We start from the raw sequence: 17,325 nt of genomic DNA on the forward strand, positions 1-17,325 counted from the left end.
TCTCCACAAAGCCAAGTAGGTTACAAATAGTGCTCTCTCAGGGCAGGTGAGTCTGGGAAACCTCCCTGTGCCTCTGTCCTATCATGGATGGATGGATGGAGTTGTTCCCACTTAGCTTCTTTATCTTTGTTCTCCAGTTCCCTTCTTGCCCATGCCTGCACAGCCTAGGTCCACAGTCTGGGGCTGCAGTGGCATTCTCTACCTGACCTACCCACATGAGGCCCTGCACAGCTGTTCTCTTCCATACTTCATGTCCCCATGTATACCCTTGGCTCCTGTGTAAGTTCTATTCCTCATTGAGACTGAACACCTGTCAGAAGCGGCTGAATTTATCCTGGTGTCAGGGATACCAGTCCATCACAGTGATAAGACACAGCAGCAGAAGCCTGTGTGCGGCGTACTCACATCTCTGTGGGTTAGAAAGCAGAGAGATGGACCTGTAACTATAGGAGCCTCCAACATCCAGAAGTAGCCACATTGAGGAACTGGCCTGAGTCACTAGCTCAGCGATTATTTTTGTATAAATGGTTTGGTGAAGAATTTCTGACATTCTTCTCACCAGGCCTAAACTTTTCAGTCAAACACTTTTCTCTGCCAATGCAAGCGTTAGTTGGCTGTGCTTTATTGAAAACGTGACCTGCTTCTAGTGTAACTGATTAGTTGTATCTAAAATTCACAGTTTTTCCTGTTGGGGAGAAAATCTTCCTTTTATAGAGAGATTTACCTGAAGGTTCCAAAGAGCCCCGCTGTTAATAACTAGTCCACAGAGCCCCGCTGTTAATAACTAGTCCACAGTTCATTAAATGTCTGATTTCAAGAGCTTTATAGGAGTGAGCTAGGTATTGTTGTGATGCCCATTCAGAAATGACAAAACTGAGCAGGAGATGTCAACTTGCTTGAGTTTGCACACCAAGTGGGCAGTGGAATTGCTATTTATACTAAAAGACTCTGGCCCTAGAGTCTCCTTGATAATGGAACTACTGCCTGCCCAGTGGGTCTCTTCTGAAAGATGAATGGACAAGGCCTCATACACATGTGCTATCTGTCAAGGTGGGGAGGGTTGGCCAGTCTGTGCCATGTCTGGGTTAGACAAGCCAGCGTGCAAAGGAAGAAGCTGATCTGCCACGATTCATGTACATAGTGGGACATCACAGAGCTGATGCCCGAATCCCATTGCAATTCTGCCACTAGAGAGAGGATCAGGGCACTGCTGAGCCTCTGTTTCAATACCCAGATCCTCATCAATCTTAAAAGACACAGACCCAGCTCCTGGGGTAACAGATAAAAAGTCTGTATTATAGTGTAAATGCAAAATGTCCCCCAAAGATTCATGTATTCAAACACTTGGTCCCTAATAGTGGTACTGTTTTGGAAGGTGTAGAACCTTCAGGAGGTTGGACCTTACTGAAGGAAGTAGATTGCCTATGGGTGGGGCCTTCTACCTGCAGGTCCCTCTGCCTCCTGATCTATCAATGCAGGAGCTAGCAACCTGTTTCAAGGTCTTGGTGCCACTGAGTTTGGGGTGGAGCCACCCGGTGAATGACAGGCACGAATTGCCTGCTGTAAAATTACAAGCCACAACAAAGAAATCCGCCCACATAAGATGTTCCTGCTGTATACTTTATCACAGTAAGAAAGGTAGTCAGCATGGTCTATGCATTAATTTGCTTTCTTCCACATTGGCAGTAGTAGCCGTGGGTGCCTGATGGTGGGTGGACAGGGCAGGTGTCAGAGGTGATGATATCCAGCAGCCACAGTCATGGTGATTGTTGGCCATGTCCAAGTGGAGTGATGGCACCAAGAGTAGTTTCAGAAGCCACCACTAAGATAAGTAAATGTCCAATTAGGCCTATTCTTGGCATGGCCCTTAGTCATGGGCAGTAGCTCAGGCTTGTACAGCCTAAATGCCCTCAGGTCAGTAAGTGTGGCCCATTTTCCTCCCCAAGTTCCCTTGTCTGAATAACGTCTGCATTCTAGGGCCGTAGCACAAGCAGTCCTAAGCAGACCATGTGCCTGGTGACCCCTAGACTCCCAAAGCAGATGCCTAATCTATCCCACTCTGAGTCCTGCTGGTGTCTTTGCCTTCCTCAAGGCTTCTTAGAATTCTCTGGGTCTGTGTTTTCTAAGCACTGTTTGTAACCTACTTAGTTTTGTGGCTGTCATAGCTGTCTGCACTCTGGGGCCATAGCTGGAGTGAGTGGGATGGAACATAGGTGCCCTAGCCAGGAGCCAGGCACAGTTAACAGGAGCCGATGCCCAATACCTGGTGTCCCACTTGAGGCTCTTCTGAGATAGAGTAGCCACATATTATGTCCAAGGGGGACAACTGAAGTTACTGCCAAATTGAATGCTCTGACCTGCTTGACAACCAGCTTCCTTCCTCCATGCCAACAATGGGCACTTAGCTTTATGGAATACCCTGTATGTGCCAGATAGTGATGTACCCAGCTGGGTAATGTGAGTAGTGTTTTTTTTTTTTTTTCTTGGTCCCCTTACCTTGGGTTTATTTGTTAGTTTTGTTTTGTTTTATTTTTTGGTTTGTTGGTGGTTTTTTTTTTTTGTTGTTGTTGTTTTGTTTTGGTTGTTTTGAGTCTCCCCCCACCCCCCAGATACAGCATGTCAATAAATTCTGTCTTAGGATGAACCTATAGAAGCATATATTCTCTGTGGGCAACTATCTTATGTTTGATTGACACACTGGAGACATACCTCCCGTGCTCAAGCCCTGAGAAGAATCAGGCATTGGAGAGGATCAAAGAGTCCTCCCTGGAATTCTACTTCGATTACCTTTGGCCACATTCCGACCTTAGTGAGCCTCTGGTCCTACACTTGCTAAAGAGCTATAATGGCTCTGACCATACAGATTTGTCACAAAGATTACACTGGAGCCAAGCACAGTATCGAGACTATGGCAAGCCCTCATTAAGTAAAAACTACTCATGAAGAGTCACCTCACTTCACTGACAGTCATAACAACCTCGGGTCCCAAGGTACCTGGGAATTTTTAGCTCTCAGGGGAACTGAAACAAGAGGAGGCCCTCTTTGTGTCCAATCTAAAATAGTTGGTTTTTAGACCTGAGTCTTTACAAGGGTAGTACATACTTTCATGTGCTGATTACTTTGAGCTATCCACTCGGCACAAGCAAGACTCACCTGGAAATGAGGAATTATGTATACCAGTTTGGCCTGTTGGCATGTCTGTGTGGGACAGTTATGATTTTTGGTATTTTGTTTTGGTTTGTTTTGGTTTTGGTTTTTTGAGACATAGCCCTGGCTGTCCTGGAACTTACTCTGTAGACCAGGCTGTCCTCCAACTCAGAGATCTGCCTGCCTCTGTCTCCCAAGTGCTGGGATTAAAGGCCTGTACCACCACCTCCCAGCTTTGTTTTGATATTTGAGGTAGGAAGACCACCCTGAATGTGGGCAGTGCCTTTCCCTAGATAGCAGGTTCTGATGAATGGAAGAAAGGAGGAGAAAGGCTGAGGAGAAAGCAGCGGGAATCCTTTCTGTGTTCTCCCTCGGCTCTCTGTGGGATGTGACGCCCTGACTTGCCTTCACGGATGGAGATTAGTCTGGGATCATAAACCAAATCAATTCTTTATTCTCCTAAACTTCCTTGGTCAGGGTTGTTTAATCACAGCAACAGAAAAGAAACAAAAACACTGTCGAGGCCCTGGCTGCTGCCTAGTAGAGGTCCAGATTCAAGGCTAGTGCTTAAGAGAACTGCCTGTGGCATGGTTCTGGGCAAGGTGCCTGAAGGCTTTTGCATGGCTGCGTTGCCCTCCCAGCCTCTTCCCTGACCCTGTAATCTTCCAGCACCAGGATCGAGCTGGCCCAGACAATTATCCAATTCCACTTTCTCTCTCTCCCTTGCAAACCCTCTTCTTTCTTCTAGCTTCCCTGTTCCAAGCCAGGCCCTCTGTTCCCTCCAGTTAAACACTTTACACCCCAGCATCCCCAAGCAGATCACGTGCCTGGTGACCTCTAGCCTCCCAAAGCAGATGCCCAATCTGTCCCACATCGAGTCCTGCCGGTGTCTTTGCCTTCCTAAAGGTTTAGAATTCGTTAGTTCTGTGTTTTCCAAGTGTCTTCTAGCTCCAGATTTCTTCTGGTGGAATTCAAATTTTGTTTGTATCCTTCCAGAATTCACATTTTGAGAACATAAGGCCGGGTGTTGGGGATACGGTTGTATTTGGGGACAGGGCCCTGAAGGAGGAGCTATATATAATAGTCATACTGGTGGGCCTTAATCTACAGCTCGACTGGTGTCCTCACAGGCACTAACTGAGAGACGACCGCAGGAAGGTATAGCAAGGAGACAAAAATCTTCATGGAAGAGAAAGGCGTCCCAACGCACCAGTACTGAAAGAGGTTGACTCACCGCTCTGTACACCTAAATCCACAGCATTCCCTGAATCAGCCTCAGTCACTCAGCCAGGGTTCCCTGCTCAGAGCCGTCCCTCCAAAGCTCTGGGCCTTCAGCTCACTCACACTTGGCAAAATCTTGAACACCCACACCTTTCAGAAGAGCTGTAGAGCTGGAGTCGGGGCTGGTGGGGGGGGCAGTGAAAGGAAGTGATGTCATGGAAATGTACAGAACTGCGCATGCCCACATCCAGGGTCTAGCGTCCTTCAAGAGTTGGCTAGTTTCGTGTTTCTCCCCTTCAGGAACAGCTCCCCACTCCTTCCTTCTCAGTGCCCAACTTTCACTGGGCTTTGTGCTTGTTGAAGACTCCACTCTTCATTCGCAACTGTTCATACAAGACCTTTGCTTAATAGGGTTTTTCTCTACCCTAGAAAAAAATCCGCTGTGATTTAAGGGTACAGAGGCGAGAATTCTTGCTTCTCATTCCTCTGAAACTTGACCTTTGGTGTTGATAAGCAGAAAAGACACGGTCTTCAATCTTTTCCCCAACCGTGCCAGAATTCTCCCCTACCCCCAAACTATCTATTACACAGAATTCTAAGACGTAAAACACAACTTTAAAAAAAGAAAATCATAGGTAGGCATGACAGTGTACACCTTTGATCCCAGCGCCTGGGAGGTGGAGACAGAAGAATCAGGAGTTCAAGACCAGCCTGAGCTACATGGCCACCCTGGACTACAGATCTCAAAAACTAAAAGTAATTATGAAATTCAGATAATGTAAATTGAAGTATTTAATTTTAAATGGGTGATTCAGTGACATTCTGTACACACACTGTTCCCGGGTGTTGCCGGTGGAGCTGTTACCTCTAATTCTACAACACTTTTAGCACATCAAATAAACCCTTTTACCCACTCAGCTGTTATTTGCCCCCCCTAGCTCCTGTGGATTTGTCAATTCTGGGAATTCTTGCAGGTGGAATGAGTGGAATTACACAATGTGTGGCCCACTGTGCCTGTCTGCATTTACTTCTCAATGCATTTTGACACTTAGCAAAATTGTATCATGAACCAATGCTTCCTTTTTAGGGTTGAATAATATTTCATTGTGTAGCTTGAAAAAAAAGGTGTGATTATCTGGTCATCTGTCCAATCCTACACAATTCTGCTCTATTTAAATGCAAAGTAGGGTACTGAGCTCTGTTGCAGCCAACTTTCCCCTGGAGGGGCCTTAAACACCTCCAGGGAGTGTGCAGTATTCTCCCTGGAATCCTTGGACAAAACCCTGGCTTGTTTCCCAGAGTGGCTCTGTCTGGTCACAGCACAGGGTCGGGGCTCTCTGCATGGGGCTTTCATTTACTGGGGAGTCAAAAGTGAAGGGATTGTGGGAGTAGGAGACCTCGGGCAGGAGACTATTTGGCAGGGTGCCTGTGGCTCTGTCAGGTCTGTTGGTCTCCTTCACCCCAGAGGGCAGGCGGCCCGCCTATCAGCGAATCTAGTCACGCAGTGCTTTTTTATGACTTCACTAGGTGAAACTCAAACCACGCCTGGATAAGTTCATTCTGTACACACCAACGGGTGCCAGACTGCCGCGTCATCTGGTTTCCACGAGTTTTCTTTGTCTTTCCATAGTATCTACCAGTGGAATTTTCCCAGGTGTACACAAGAAGCTCCGTGAACACATGACTTCTTTCTAGAAAGAGATCTGTTCCCTGATCTCATGCACAAAAGCAAGCAGTGTTAAGTGTGACCAATCAGGGGCAGAGGTGGTTAGAATAAGCCTGTCCCGAAAGGAGCCTCTGCTGACGTCACCAATGGGAAAAATGCTCTGCATAAAAGCCTGGGAGTGACCTGTAGGGAGGTGCAGATTCCCAGGCGGGAAGGCTCCGATAAGCTCAGTCACAGCCCAGGTATGAAGACAGCATAGGGTGGGGAACAGCTGTTTGTCCAAGTGGAGCAGGGCTTGGTTTAGACCTCACAGATATTTGAATGGGTAAAGATAAAGTCCAGTTGTTCAAAAGCAAACTTGCCGTGGGCCTTCAAAGTGCAGACTATCCCTGCAGGTAAGTGGGAACAGGTAGGGAAACCTGCCTTTTGGGCCTGGGGCAGCCGAGGAAGCCTGTCCTGAAGTCCCCAGAGGAGGGTTCCAATGTGCGTCTACAGCCTTCTGTTTGCTGCCTCCATCATACTATGCCAGAAGGAGATTTGCCATTTGGTTTTTTGTCTGTTTTAAAAGCCAGTTCAGCACTTAGGAGGTGGGGGCAGGAGGATCAGGCTATCCTTAGCAACACAGTGAGTTTGAAGGCACCTAAAAACTAGTTTTTACGGTTTTTAAACAAAATTATTAAGTTTACTTAGTAAATGAGTATCAAAAATTAATATTTCATCTTGGTGTTGTGATGCATACCTTCAATTCCAGCATTTGAGAGGCAGAGGCAAGTTCAAGACCACCCTGGTCTACATAGGAGTTCCAGGACAGCCAGGGTTATGTAGAGAGACCCTGTCTCAAAAAAGCTGAAAAGGAAAAGTTTAATATTACAATAGACTGTATGAAATTTAATACCATGCATTTTAGCCTAATACATATAAAGAAGTTAATAGTTGATTAGGAAATAATGATTCTAGCAACGTTATTTACTTATAAGGAACCATTTTCAAAATTAAAATAAAAATTGAACTGAACAGATCAGTTTAAAATAAATGATATTTTTTATCATTCTACAGCTTAGTATGATATATATGTGGGGTGAGTATTCAAAGCAAGTTAACTGAAATTATTGATTTCACATACTGACAATGATTTCAGTATCATTTAAGTGAGATATGAACATCAGTATCTTGATTTCAATATAATGATAATGCTTTCAGATACTGATGATGAGCTGGATTCTCTTAATTTAAGAGTTAGGAGCAAGGGCTGGTAAGACGGCTCAGCGGGTAAGAGCACCAACTGCTCTTCTGAAGGTCCTGAGTTCAAATCCTAGCAACCACATGGTGGCTCACAACCACCCGTAATGAGATCTGACGCCCTCTTCTGGTGAGACTGAAGAAAGCTACAGTGTACTTATTTATAAAAATAAATAAATCTTTGGGCCTGAGTGAGCGGGCCGGATTGGAGTGAGCAGGGTTGACCGGATCGATCAGGGATCCTAAAAGTCAATTCCCAACAACCAGAAGAAGGCTCACAATTATCTGTACAGCTGCAGTGTGTATTCATATACATGAAATAAATAAATAAATCTTTAACAAAAAAAAAAAGAGTTAGGAGCAAGAGACTTGAGCTTGGGGCTGACATCAGTGCCATGTCATACATTTTGAAGAACTTCATTTTAGCAGAACCAGGCCTTGTGTATTCTAGGCAAAGGCTCTTTCACTGAGCCACACCCTCAATCCCTAGACACATTTTAATTGGGCCTGCTCACAATACTTACATTCTATTGGTCAATGGTTGTTCGGTATGTATAGCCTGTACTTTTTAGTCAGTGTTAGTCAGATAACTAAGCAAGCCAACAGGTTGGGGTTTTTTGTTTGGTTGGTTTGGTTTTTCTTTTTTTCTCTGTGTAGTCCCAGCTGTCCTGGAACTCACTCTGTAGACCAGGTTGGCCTCGAACTCAGAAATCCGCCTGCCTCTGCCTCCCAAGTGCTGAGATTAAAAGCGTGCACCACCACTGCCTGGCTCCCAGCAGACTTTTTATATGGGTTCTGGGGCTTGAACTCTGGTCCTCCCCACTGCATCGTGTGTCTGTTGTTCTCTAAGGCACCAGCTTTAAAATATGTCTGACTGTTTAAAGTTTCTATGGTTTGGTTTTTCCATAAAGAAAGTAAGTGAGCGTGGCAGCTTGGTCTCTGAAATCTAGCAAGTGATGTCAGGCAAGGGGTAGTGCCTCTCTGATAATTGTTTAGGGCACATTTTAGTTAGGAGGATTGTTAATACGTCACCGAATGCCCCTCGGCAGCTTCATAGGAGTATTTGTTCCTAGCCTGGCCCCCAGATAGCCATTTCCATCAGCAAGGAGCCCACATACACAGACGTGAAGGCGAGTCGATGCAACAAGTGTTCAGAAGGAAAGGAGGAGGAAAATCATCTTGTTGGAGAGAAGTAGATTCACACCTCCTAATGTTTGACAGCAGGCTGTGCTGTCACCAACAGCAAGAAAGCAGCCGCGCTGAGTTTCCAAACTGAGTACTGTCAGAAACAGAAAACCCTCCTGGGAGCGGTGTACCCCAGGCTACTTGGCATTTGTGGTTGGGGTGGAGGGAGTTGTCACTCGTTTGCGTATGTGCATATGTGTGCACGCTGGCTTTAACTCAGATTCAGGAACAAACTTGCCTTTCAGAAGCTGCAGCCAACCCTGGGCGGGGAGTGAAAACACCAGCCCGTATTGGGAAAGATGTCTGGGCGGCATGTTGCAAAGGAAAACCCTTCCAAAGTGATTTTCCATGATGTGGCTGAAGAGATAAACATTCGCCCTCTGGCTCTGAGTTTGGGGAGATGAGCAGAGGAGAAAGCCTCGGCTCTCCTTCCCCTTTCCAGGTGTTTATGCCCTTTCATTTTTTCCAGTCACTCTGACCAACACTCTGAGGGACGCTGGGCACCCTGAGTCACCATGGGCAACGAGAACAGCACCTCGGACCATCAGGTGGGTTCAGGAAGCTCTCTCCCGCCTCCTGCCGCGCAGGTCTCTATGCTGACGTGACTACGCCAGTCCCCCCTCCCCCAGCCCCCCAAAAACTCGTTTACAGCTCCAGTGAGAGGCAGGGGAGGACACATCCTCCGCCTGCCGTATTTGTACCTGTGGGGCCATTCCTTCATTACATTTTCAGAATTCCTTTAGTACCTCAGTAGCCCCGGTTTACAAGTCCTGAGTGCTCCTTTTTACCCTATGCTTTTAAAACTGTTATAATGAGAATTGAGCACATTTCCTCCAGATTTTATCTACTAGGCAGCTTCTACAGATTAGACAGAGATTAAAATGATTTGCAAATGTATGAGTGCTGATTTAATGCAAATAGTTGTTCCCCCCACCCCCAGTCAGACAAAGTTTTCACAGTTGGAGAACAGACTTTTAACTTTCATCAGGTAAGTCTGGGTTAATGATACATATCCAGGTTTTGCCATTCTTTAAGTTTGAGGATTTTAGTTTAGTGCCCTGGTGAACAAGGGCAGAGATACTTTCCCGTTGTCTCACAGAGTGTAAACATTTTGGATTAATGGTATGGGCCTCTGTGATTGGGGAAGTTAGATTTTGGAAGCAGCCTGCAGCTGGGGAAACACTTTAGTTGAAGTGTATGCTCCACAAGTATGTGGACCAGAATTCAATCCTACAGAACCTACGTACAAGTGTACAGAACCTAGGCACAGAAGCACGCACTTTTTTTTTAAAGATTTATTTATTTATTTTATGTATATGAGTACACTGTAGCTGTACAGATGGTTGTGAGCCTTCATGTGGTTGTTGGAAATTAAATTTTTAGGACGTCTTCTTGCTCCAGTCAACTTCTGGTCACTCAGTCCCTGCTCGCTCCGGCCCAAAGATTTATTTATTATTATATATAAGTACACTGTGGCTGTCTTCAGACACCCCAGAAGAGGGCGTCAGATCTTATTACAGGTGGTTGTGAGCCACCATGTGGTTGCTGAGATTTGAACTCAGGACCTTCGGAAAAGAAGTCAGTGCTCTTACCCGCTGAGCCATCTCACCAGCCCCCACTCACAGCTTTTTATGGTATTTCCTCCTCAGTAAAAGGAGGGTGTTGGACTGAACACTAGGCAGCACTTTTAATCCTTTTAATCCCAGTGCTGGGGAGATGGAAATGGGAGCACCCTGGGAAAGTTTTCATTCCAGTGAGAGACCCTGTCTCAAAGAACAAGGTGGATAGTACCTGAGGAATGACATCCAGGATTAAGAGTGTCCTAAACACACATGAGGCCCCCCCTTAAAAAAAATACATTCACACTTCCTTCTTTCCAATCAGTTTGGGAAGATTTTTTTTTCCTCACGCAGGAAAATAGTATTAATGTGAAAAGAAAAAAAAGTAGCAAAAATATCCAACAATTTTAGGTAACAGGCCAGAAGCAATAACCATGGGTATGAGACAATAGGGAGAGATAAGGACTGTGGCAAACTGGTGGGTCTAGCCTAATGGAGGCCACAGCTATCACCAACTCCAGGCAATTGCAGGCCTGGGCAAAAGTGGCCCAGTGCAGTAAGATTTTCCTGTTGGTTCTAAAGGAAGTCAGAAGCCTGTATTTTTCTACCAAGTCTTTAATGTTTTATTTTTGCATGCATCTTACTTATTGTCTGGGTGGAAGCATGCATGTGCCACGGCACATGTGTGGAGGCCAAGAAAGCCGTCGGTTCTCTCCTACCGTGTGGGTCCTGGAAACCAAACTCAGGCCATCAACCTTGTCAGCAGGTGCCTTTGTTCACTGAGCTGTCTTGTTGGCTATTTACTTGTTTACTTTAGTTTTTTAATTTAAGATAGTGACAAGTTTATGTATAGTTTTAAAAATACAAAGAGAGAGCTTCAAGCATGACATCTTGCAAAATTATCCTACGGTTTTACCATGTAGACATTGAGATGGCCAAGTTTGAAGAGCCTGTCCATAGCCAGAGTCTTCTTGCTGTCCTTTATAGCCACACCCAGTCTGGCAACCGATACTATCCTACAGTTTTATCATTTCAAGAATATTATAAGTATAGGGTCATGCCACGGACTGGGTTGCTTCGGGGACCTCTTGTTCTGTGGGGTGATAAAAGTTCTGGCCTGGTGGGCCAAGTATTCGGCGAGTGACAAACAGAAAACGACACAAGGGAGTATGGTATCTGAATGCAATTTGTACAAAGTGAAAATCAGGCTTAAATAGTATACAGAGAACAGGCCAAACAACAGAAGTCACGTAGGCAGGAGGCAGCTACATCAAGGTCAGTGAGAGCAAGAAGCCAGGTGTAAAGCAGAGGAGCAGTGGTGTCCTCCTCCTTGGACTATTTTGGTAGCCCCAAGATAAATTATCTGGGTCTGTCTTAGGCAAGTAGCTGAAGGTCGTATACTAGTATTCCTTGGCTGTAACATAGATAATTAGTGACAGAAGCCCTACAACTTCCCTCTGGAATGTAAAACAATTCTGCCTTGTGTGGGACTGTTCTGATAATAAATGCCTAACTGTTAGCTCTAACTCTTGAGACACCCTGTCTGGTAAGACAGCTTCTTAGTAAAAATTCCAAGCTAATTACAGCTAGGAAATCAATTAAGACTATTGAAACACTGTGGAGGCCAGGAAATAATGTTTAATCTCAGTTTTAGCTAATAACGAAACATTTCTTAGGGCACCTTTATGCCTGAATGAAGAAAGCATGCAGATCTCTCCCCAGACTTTAGCGGAGACCAATCTGGAACACATCTGAGCTAGGAGATGTCAGTGATTGACTACCTCAGGAGACTGGCTCCTTTTGAAGCATATGCCTCAGGTCCATGATCAGGTTTTAAGGCCTGTAATACAGACACAACTGAAGTAGAAGAGCTCTGTGTGACAGGGTCAGACGGTGTTTTATCTTTTAGAGCTGGTAGAACTTGTTTTTTTTCCCAGTGGCAGAATACTCTCACAATATACCCAAGCTATTGTGTATTGTTTTCTGCTACTATGGAGTTGTATTCTATGCCATGGAGATGCAATCCAGTTCTCAGGTCATCCTCTCTCTCCAAAGCATATTTGTTTTGTTTCTAGTTTTTCGCTATTCCAAATGAAGTTGCCATGTGCATTTGTATATAGGCATGCACTCGTGTGTGTGTGTGTGTGTGTGTGTGTGTGTGTGTGTGTGTGCATGTGAGAGAGAGAGAGAATGTGAGTGAGTGTATCTGTGAGTTGTGTATAAGCATGAGTATATGTGAGTGTATGTGTGAATGTGAGTGTGTGAATGTGTTTATGTGAGTGAGTGGGAGTATGTGTGAGTATGTGTGAGTATGTATGAGTATCTGTGAGTGTGAATGAGTGTGAATGTCTGAGTGTGTGTCTGTTCTTTTCATTTTCCTTTTTCTTTTCTTTTTTTTTTTAAGATTTATTTATTTTATATATGTGAGTACACTGTTGCTGTCTTCAGACACCCCAGCAAAGGGCATCAGATCCCATTATAGATGGTTATGAGCCAACATGTGGTTGCTGGGAGTTGAATTCAGGACCTTTGGAAGAGCAAATGGTGCTCTTAACTACTGAGCCATCTCTCCAGCTCCATGTGTGTTCATTTTCACTTTTCTGAGATAGACACCCAAGTATTCAATTTCTGGCTCATATGATTGCATGTTTATTCCATAAAGATATGTCCTAGTCATGATGTTTCCCAGCCACTTACCTTCCCACACTCACATTCACACACACACTCACATATACTCACAATGAATGATCAGTTTCCTGCATCTGAGAAGTACCTGTAGAGCTCTCTGGGACTGGAAATCAGTCACTGGAGAAGCTATGCATGCTGCACAATCACCATTGGCTAGTCACTTAACAACCTTCTCATATGTCATACCAACCATACTGCAGGCTTATCTTTAAGTTGTCCTCTCACAGCAGCCCAAGATGACATCACAGTGCTACCATGCACTGCTCTCCAACCATCCAGTAGACACTGTCATCTTACACTGTCACACAGAGGGCACATACAGTATAATAAGATCCTTGAGGTCTCGAGAGAGGTTAAGAGCTTACTGTTCTTTTAGAGAAGGGGAGTTTAGTTCCCAGCACCCAAAACAAGCATACAACCTCCTTGTTACTCCATCTCCAGGATATCTCAATGCCCTCTTCTGGCCTCTTTTAGCATCTGCACCAAAACTGTGCACAGAGACATACAGATATACAGACACAGACATACACACAACTAAAAATTTAAAAGATCTTTGAAGGGGAAAAATAAACCCATTATGAGCTGGGTAGTGGTAGTTCACAGCTTTTATTCCAGTACTTTGGAGGCAGAATTGGGTGGCTCTCTGTGAGTTCAAGGACACACTGGTCTACAGAGTGAGCTCCAGGATAGCCAAGACCTACACAGTAAAACCCTGTCTCAAAAAATAAAACAAAAAAAAGGAACTAGTCATAACATTTACTCAGTAGTGTGTTGTTATTGTTGTTTTTTCTTAGTTATTGTTGTTGTTCTCTTACTTGACTACTTTGTAAGCAAACTTCATCATAGGTCTATATGTATATCGGAGAGCAGAATCAGTGCAGGGTTGGTGTAGCCCATCATTTCTACCCATCTTTGAGACAACTACCAGGGTCTAGGAGCGTATCTCCTGTGGGTAATGGACAACTAATCTCTTTGGTGAAATATCTTTTGCTTGTTTTATAAATGTTGTTATTATTTTAGTGTTAGGTTTTGAAAGTTTACTTTTGAGAGTTATTTACCTAAATCTAGAAGTGAAATTGTGATTCTTAGATGCTTCCTTGTTCTATAACTTATCTTTCCATCTTCTTCATAGGTCTTATATAAGACAGCATTTTAATTTTAGTGAGGCACAGTGTATCCGTTTTTCTTGAAGATAGTTCTTCTACTGTTAAGCCTAAGTGTTCTGCCTTGCTCTATGTCCTGGAGATTTTCTTTAATTCTATTTTCCCAAAATCTTTAATGTTTAACATTTTATATTTAAATCCATGATGAGCCATGAATTAACTTTCATAAAGTGCAAGGTTTAGGTTTGAGATTCATCAGGTTTTCCTTTTTCCTCTCTGTCTCCGGTCTTTGTCTCCTCTCCCCTGCTCCCCAACTCCAACAGGGACTCCTGTACCCAGAATGGCCTTGAGCTCTTAATCCTCCTGTCTCCACTTCCCAGTGCTGGAATTACAGGTATGTGCCACCCATACTGACTGACTTTCTTTCCTTAGGTTAGTTTTAGTTTTATAGCTATCCTCATCAGCTTCCTCCACAAGGGTTCTATGCTTCTCAGAGCTGGCAAAGCCCTATTGACACATCTTTTCACTTGCCATCCATACTTTATATAAAGTCATTCTTTTTTTGTTTGGTTAGTTTTTTGGTTTTTTTGGGGGGGGGTTGTTTGTTCTTTTTTTTTGGTTTTTTTTTTTTTAGTTTTTTGGTTTTTTGGTTTTCGAGACAGGGTTTCTCTGGTTAGCCCTGGCTGTCCTGGAACTCACTATGTAGACCAGGCTGGATTAAAGGTGTGCACCACTGCCCGGCTTTTTTTTTTTTTTAGATATTTTCTTTATTTACATTTCAAATGTTTCCTGGTTTCCCCTCTGAAATACCCCTTACCCCTTCCCCTTCTTCCTGCTCACCAACCTATCCTCCCCTGCTTCCTGGCTCTGGCATTCCCCTACACTGGGGCACAGAGCATTTACAGGACCAACTAGACCATCCTTTGCTACACATGCAGCTGGAGCTATGAGTCCCACAATGTGTACTCTTTGGTTGGTGGTTCAGTCCCTGGGAGCTCTGGGGTTACTAGTTAGTTCATATTGCTTTTCCTCCTATGGGGCTTCAATCTCCTTCAGTTCCGTGGGTCCTTTCTCTAGCTCCTTTATTAGGGACCCTGTATTCAGTCCAATGGATAGCTATGAGCATCTACTTCTGTAGTGAAGATTCATTTTTGACAGTTACATTCTGTGGACTATGACATATGTAACTGCATGTACTTTGTGTAAACGTATCATATTCCTAAAATCCTAAAAATCCTCTATGCTTGACCTTTGCCCATTCTTCAGGCCCTGGCAACTGAGATCTTCAAAAACGCTTACTTTCATATTTTATCCTCATCAGTGTGTGTATATGTACATATGCATGCCACATCGTGTGTGTGTGTGTGTGTGTGTGTGTGCAGAGGATATCTTTATGGACTCAGTTCACTCCTTCCACTCTTATGTGGGTTCTGGGAAAAGAATCCAGGTTACCAGGCTTGTATGACAGCGTCTTTATCCCAGGAGCCACCACAATTCTTTGTATTGTTTCAACAGTTGCATCTTTTCCACATCATCATACAATTAGAATTATACAGTACACAGTGCTTTTGGATTGACTTCTTTGCTTTAGCAACATGTACCTGAAAGTCCTGTTTCTTTTCCTGTCTTGATAGTTGTCTCTCTCCTCTCTATCTTTCTCTCTCTCTCTCTCAGTACTGAATAACATCCTACTTTTTAGACGCAGTTTACTTATCTGCCCAGAACCATGCTTGGACGCTCTCAAGTGTTGGGCAAACTTGCAGTGAACGTCCATGCTGATGTCTTAGGAGGACATAAGCTATAATCCCTTTGGATAGATATGAAGGGGTGTGGTTTCTCTATCATGCGATAAGGGAAGGTTTAGTTTCATAAGAAGCTGTCCAGCCACCTGTTCAGAATGTTACTCCAGTTCACAGTCCCATCCTCCCCAGAGTTGAGTATGGGCAGGGATCTAGATCTCAGTCATCCTCACAGATACGTAATGGTGTCTCACTGGTGCTTTACTTGGCACTTTCTTGATGGCATATGGTGAGGAACATCCTGTCCTGTGCTATTTGCCTCTGTGTCTCCTTTGGTGAGCTTTCAAAGTCATGGGACCATTTCTTTCTTTTTCTTTTTTCTTTTTAAACTTTTTTTTATTGGTTCTTTGTGAATTTCACATTATGCAACCCAATCCCACTTATCTCCCCCTCCCTTGGGCCCACCCTCTGCCCTTGCAACTTCCCTCCCAACAGAGAAAAAAAAAGAATCTCAGTGTGGAAGCTTAAGTGTGTCAGTGTGTCCCACAGTATACCCTTTTGTCCACACTTCTTTGCAAATGTTCATTGTAGTGACTCGTTGATTTGGTTCGAGGCCTCTGGCTTCTGCTACTCATCAATATTAGAACTTCACTGGAACTCCTCTCAGATAATCATGTTGTTGCCCTGTGTGTCACAGAGATCCTGGAGTTTTGGATCTATAGAACCAGCCCCTTTGTGCACTCTAGCAGTTCATCAGTGGAGTAGGTGTTGAGGTGGGCCAACTCAAAGCCCTAGATCTGGGCCTGAGAGATGGTCAGCCCACCAGCTCTCAGGGCCTGGGGGCCAGCTCCTCTAGGCTGATGCCCAGGTGAGGAACAGGACATGGCCAGTACTCTCATGACCCTGGGGCCAGCTCTCTAGCCTGCCATAGATGACGAGAGTCCAGGATGAAGGAGAGCATCTGTCCCTCAAACAGGCTGTTGCACCTCAGGCAAGTTGCAGGGGATGGGGCAACTCTCCCACACTCGCACCCTTTGGGCCGGCTCACCCCCACCCCCACCATCAGGGTCAGCTCTACTGTGCTGCCCAGGTGAGGTGCAGGGCCTGTTCCCCCAAGTGCTGCAGCAGGGGCAGGGTTAACTCTCCTGATCCATGATCCACTGGGCACCAGCTCTCTTGCCTGATGGCCTATGGCAAGGGCAAATGGAGGGAGGGGGTTTCTCCCTTGCTGATATAACCTCACAGCAGACAAGAGGCAGGGCTGGCTCTCCCACACTCATGTCTTCTGGGCGCATCACTATGTAGCTTTGGCTAGTCTGGGACTTGCTATGCAGAGGTATGTCCCCCTCACACTCAGCATCTTACTATTGAATTTTGAGTGCTCATTTTAAATGCAAATACTATCTCCCAATTTTTGGTTTATGTTCCCATTCTCTTGAAGATGAGGGTTTGTTATTTGTTTGTTACTTTAACATGGCTTGTTTTGGCCATGAATGTTTATGCCCCAGTTTTATTTGTTGAAAAGAACATGTCTGCCTCACCCCACTGGGGTGCCTGGAGTGCAACTGGGACACGGCTCAGGGGGGGCAGAACCCAGTCTATAGTGGGGGGTCCTCAGTCCGGGGTGAGAGACAGCAGAATCTGGGACAATCTATGGTTCCAGGTCTCCTGTGTACCCAGGCACTGCCAGCATACGGCTGGGAGTTGGGAATGGGAGTCCAAGGGCCTATGCTTCCCCTCAGGTTCTCCACATACCAGGCAGGAAGGGGAAGGTGGTG

General features: G+C 44.9%; 1 protein-coding gene and 1 long non-coding RNA gene across 19 annotated transcripts in view; one reads left to right on the plus strand and one right to left on the minus strand.

The window, feature by feature from the left end:
- LOC116103086 overlaps positions 1-4,548 on the minus strand; it is a 20,850-nt gene extending 16,302 nt beyond the window's left edge. The window contains exon 1 of the long non-coding RNA XR_004123386.1: positions 4,382-4,548. This is a non-coding gene — a long non-coding RNA (uncharacterized LOC116103086). The remainder of the gene's footprint in view (positions 1-4,381) is intronic.
- Tacc2 (transforming acidic coiled-coil containing protein 2) overlaps positions 1-17,325 on the plus strand; it is a 220,974-nt gene that overhangs the window by 16,246 nt on the left and 187,403 nt on the right. For 13 of the 18 annotated variants that reach the window (XM_031388530.1, XM_031388533.1, XM_031388538.1 and 10 more), the window contains exon 2: positions 8,928-9,006. In XM_031388530.1, coding sequence (XP_031244390.1) covers positions 8,974-9,006 — 33 coding nt within the window. In that variant the 5' untranslated portion in view covers positions 8,928-8,973. Of the gene's footprint in view, positions 1-6,201; positions 6,277-6,300; positions 6,430-8,819; positions 9,007-17,325 lie in introns of those variants that run through there. The other 5 variants (XM_031388532.1, XM_031388537.1, XM_031388531.1 and 2 more) reach the window with 3 other exon arrangements.

This window comes from Mastomys coucha, unplaced genomic scaffold, assembly GCF_008632895.1.
Source record: "Mastomys coucha isolate ucsf_1 unplaced genomic scaffold, UCSF_Mcou_1 pScaffold21, whole genome shotgun sequence".
NCBI lineage: Eukaryota > Metazoa > Chordata > Mammalia > Rodentia > Muridae > Mastomys > Mastomys coucha.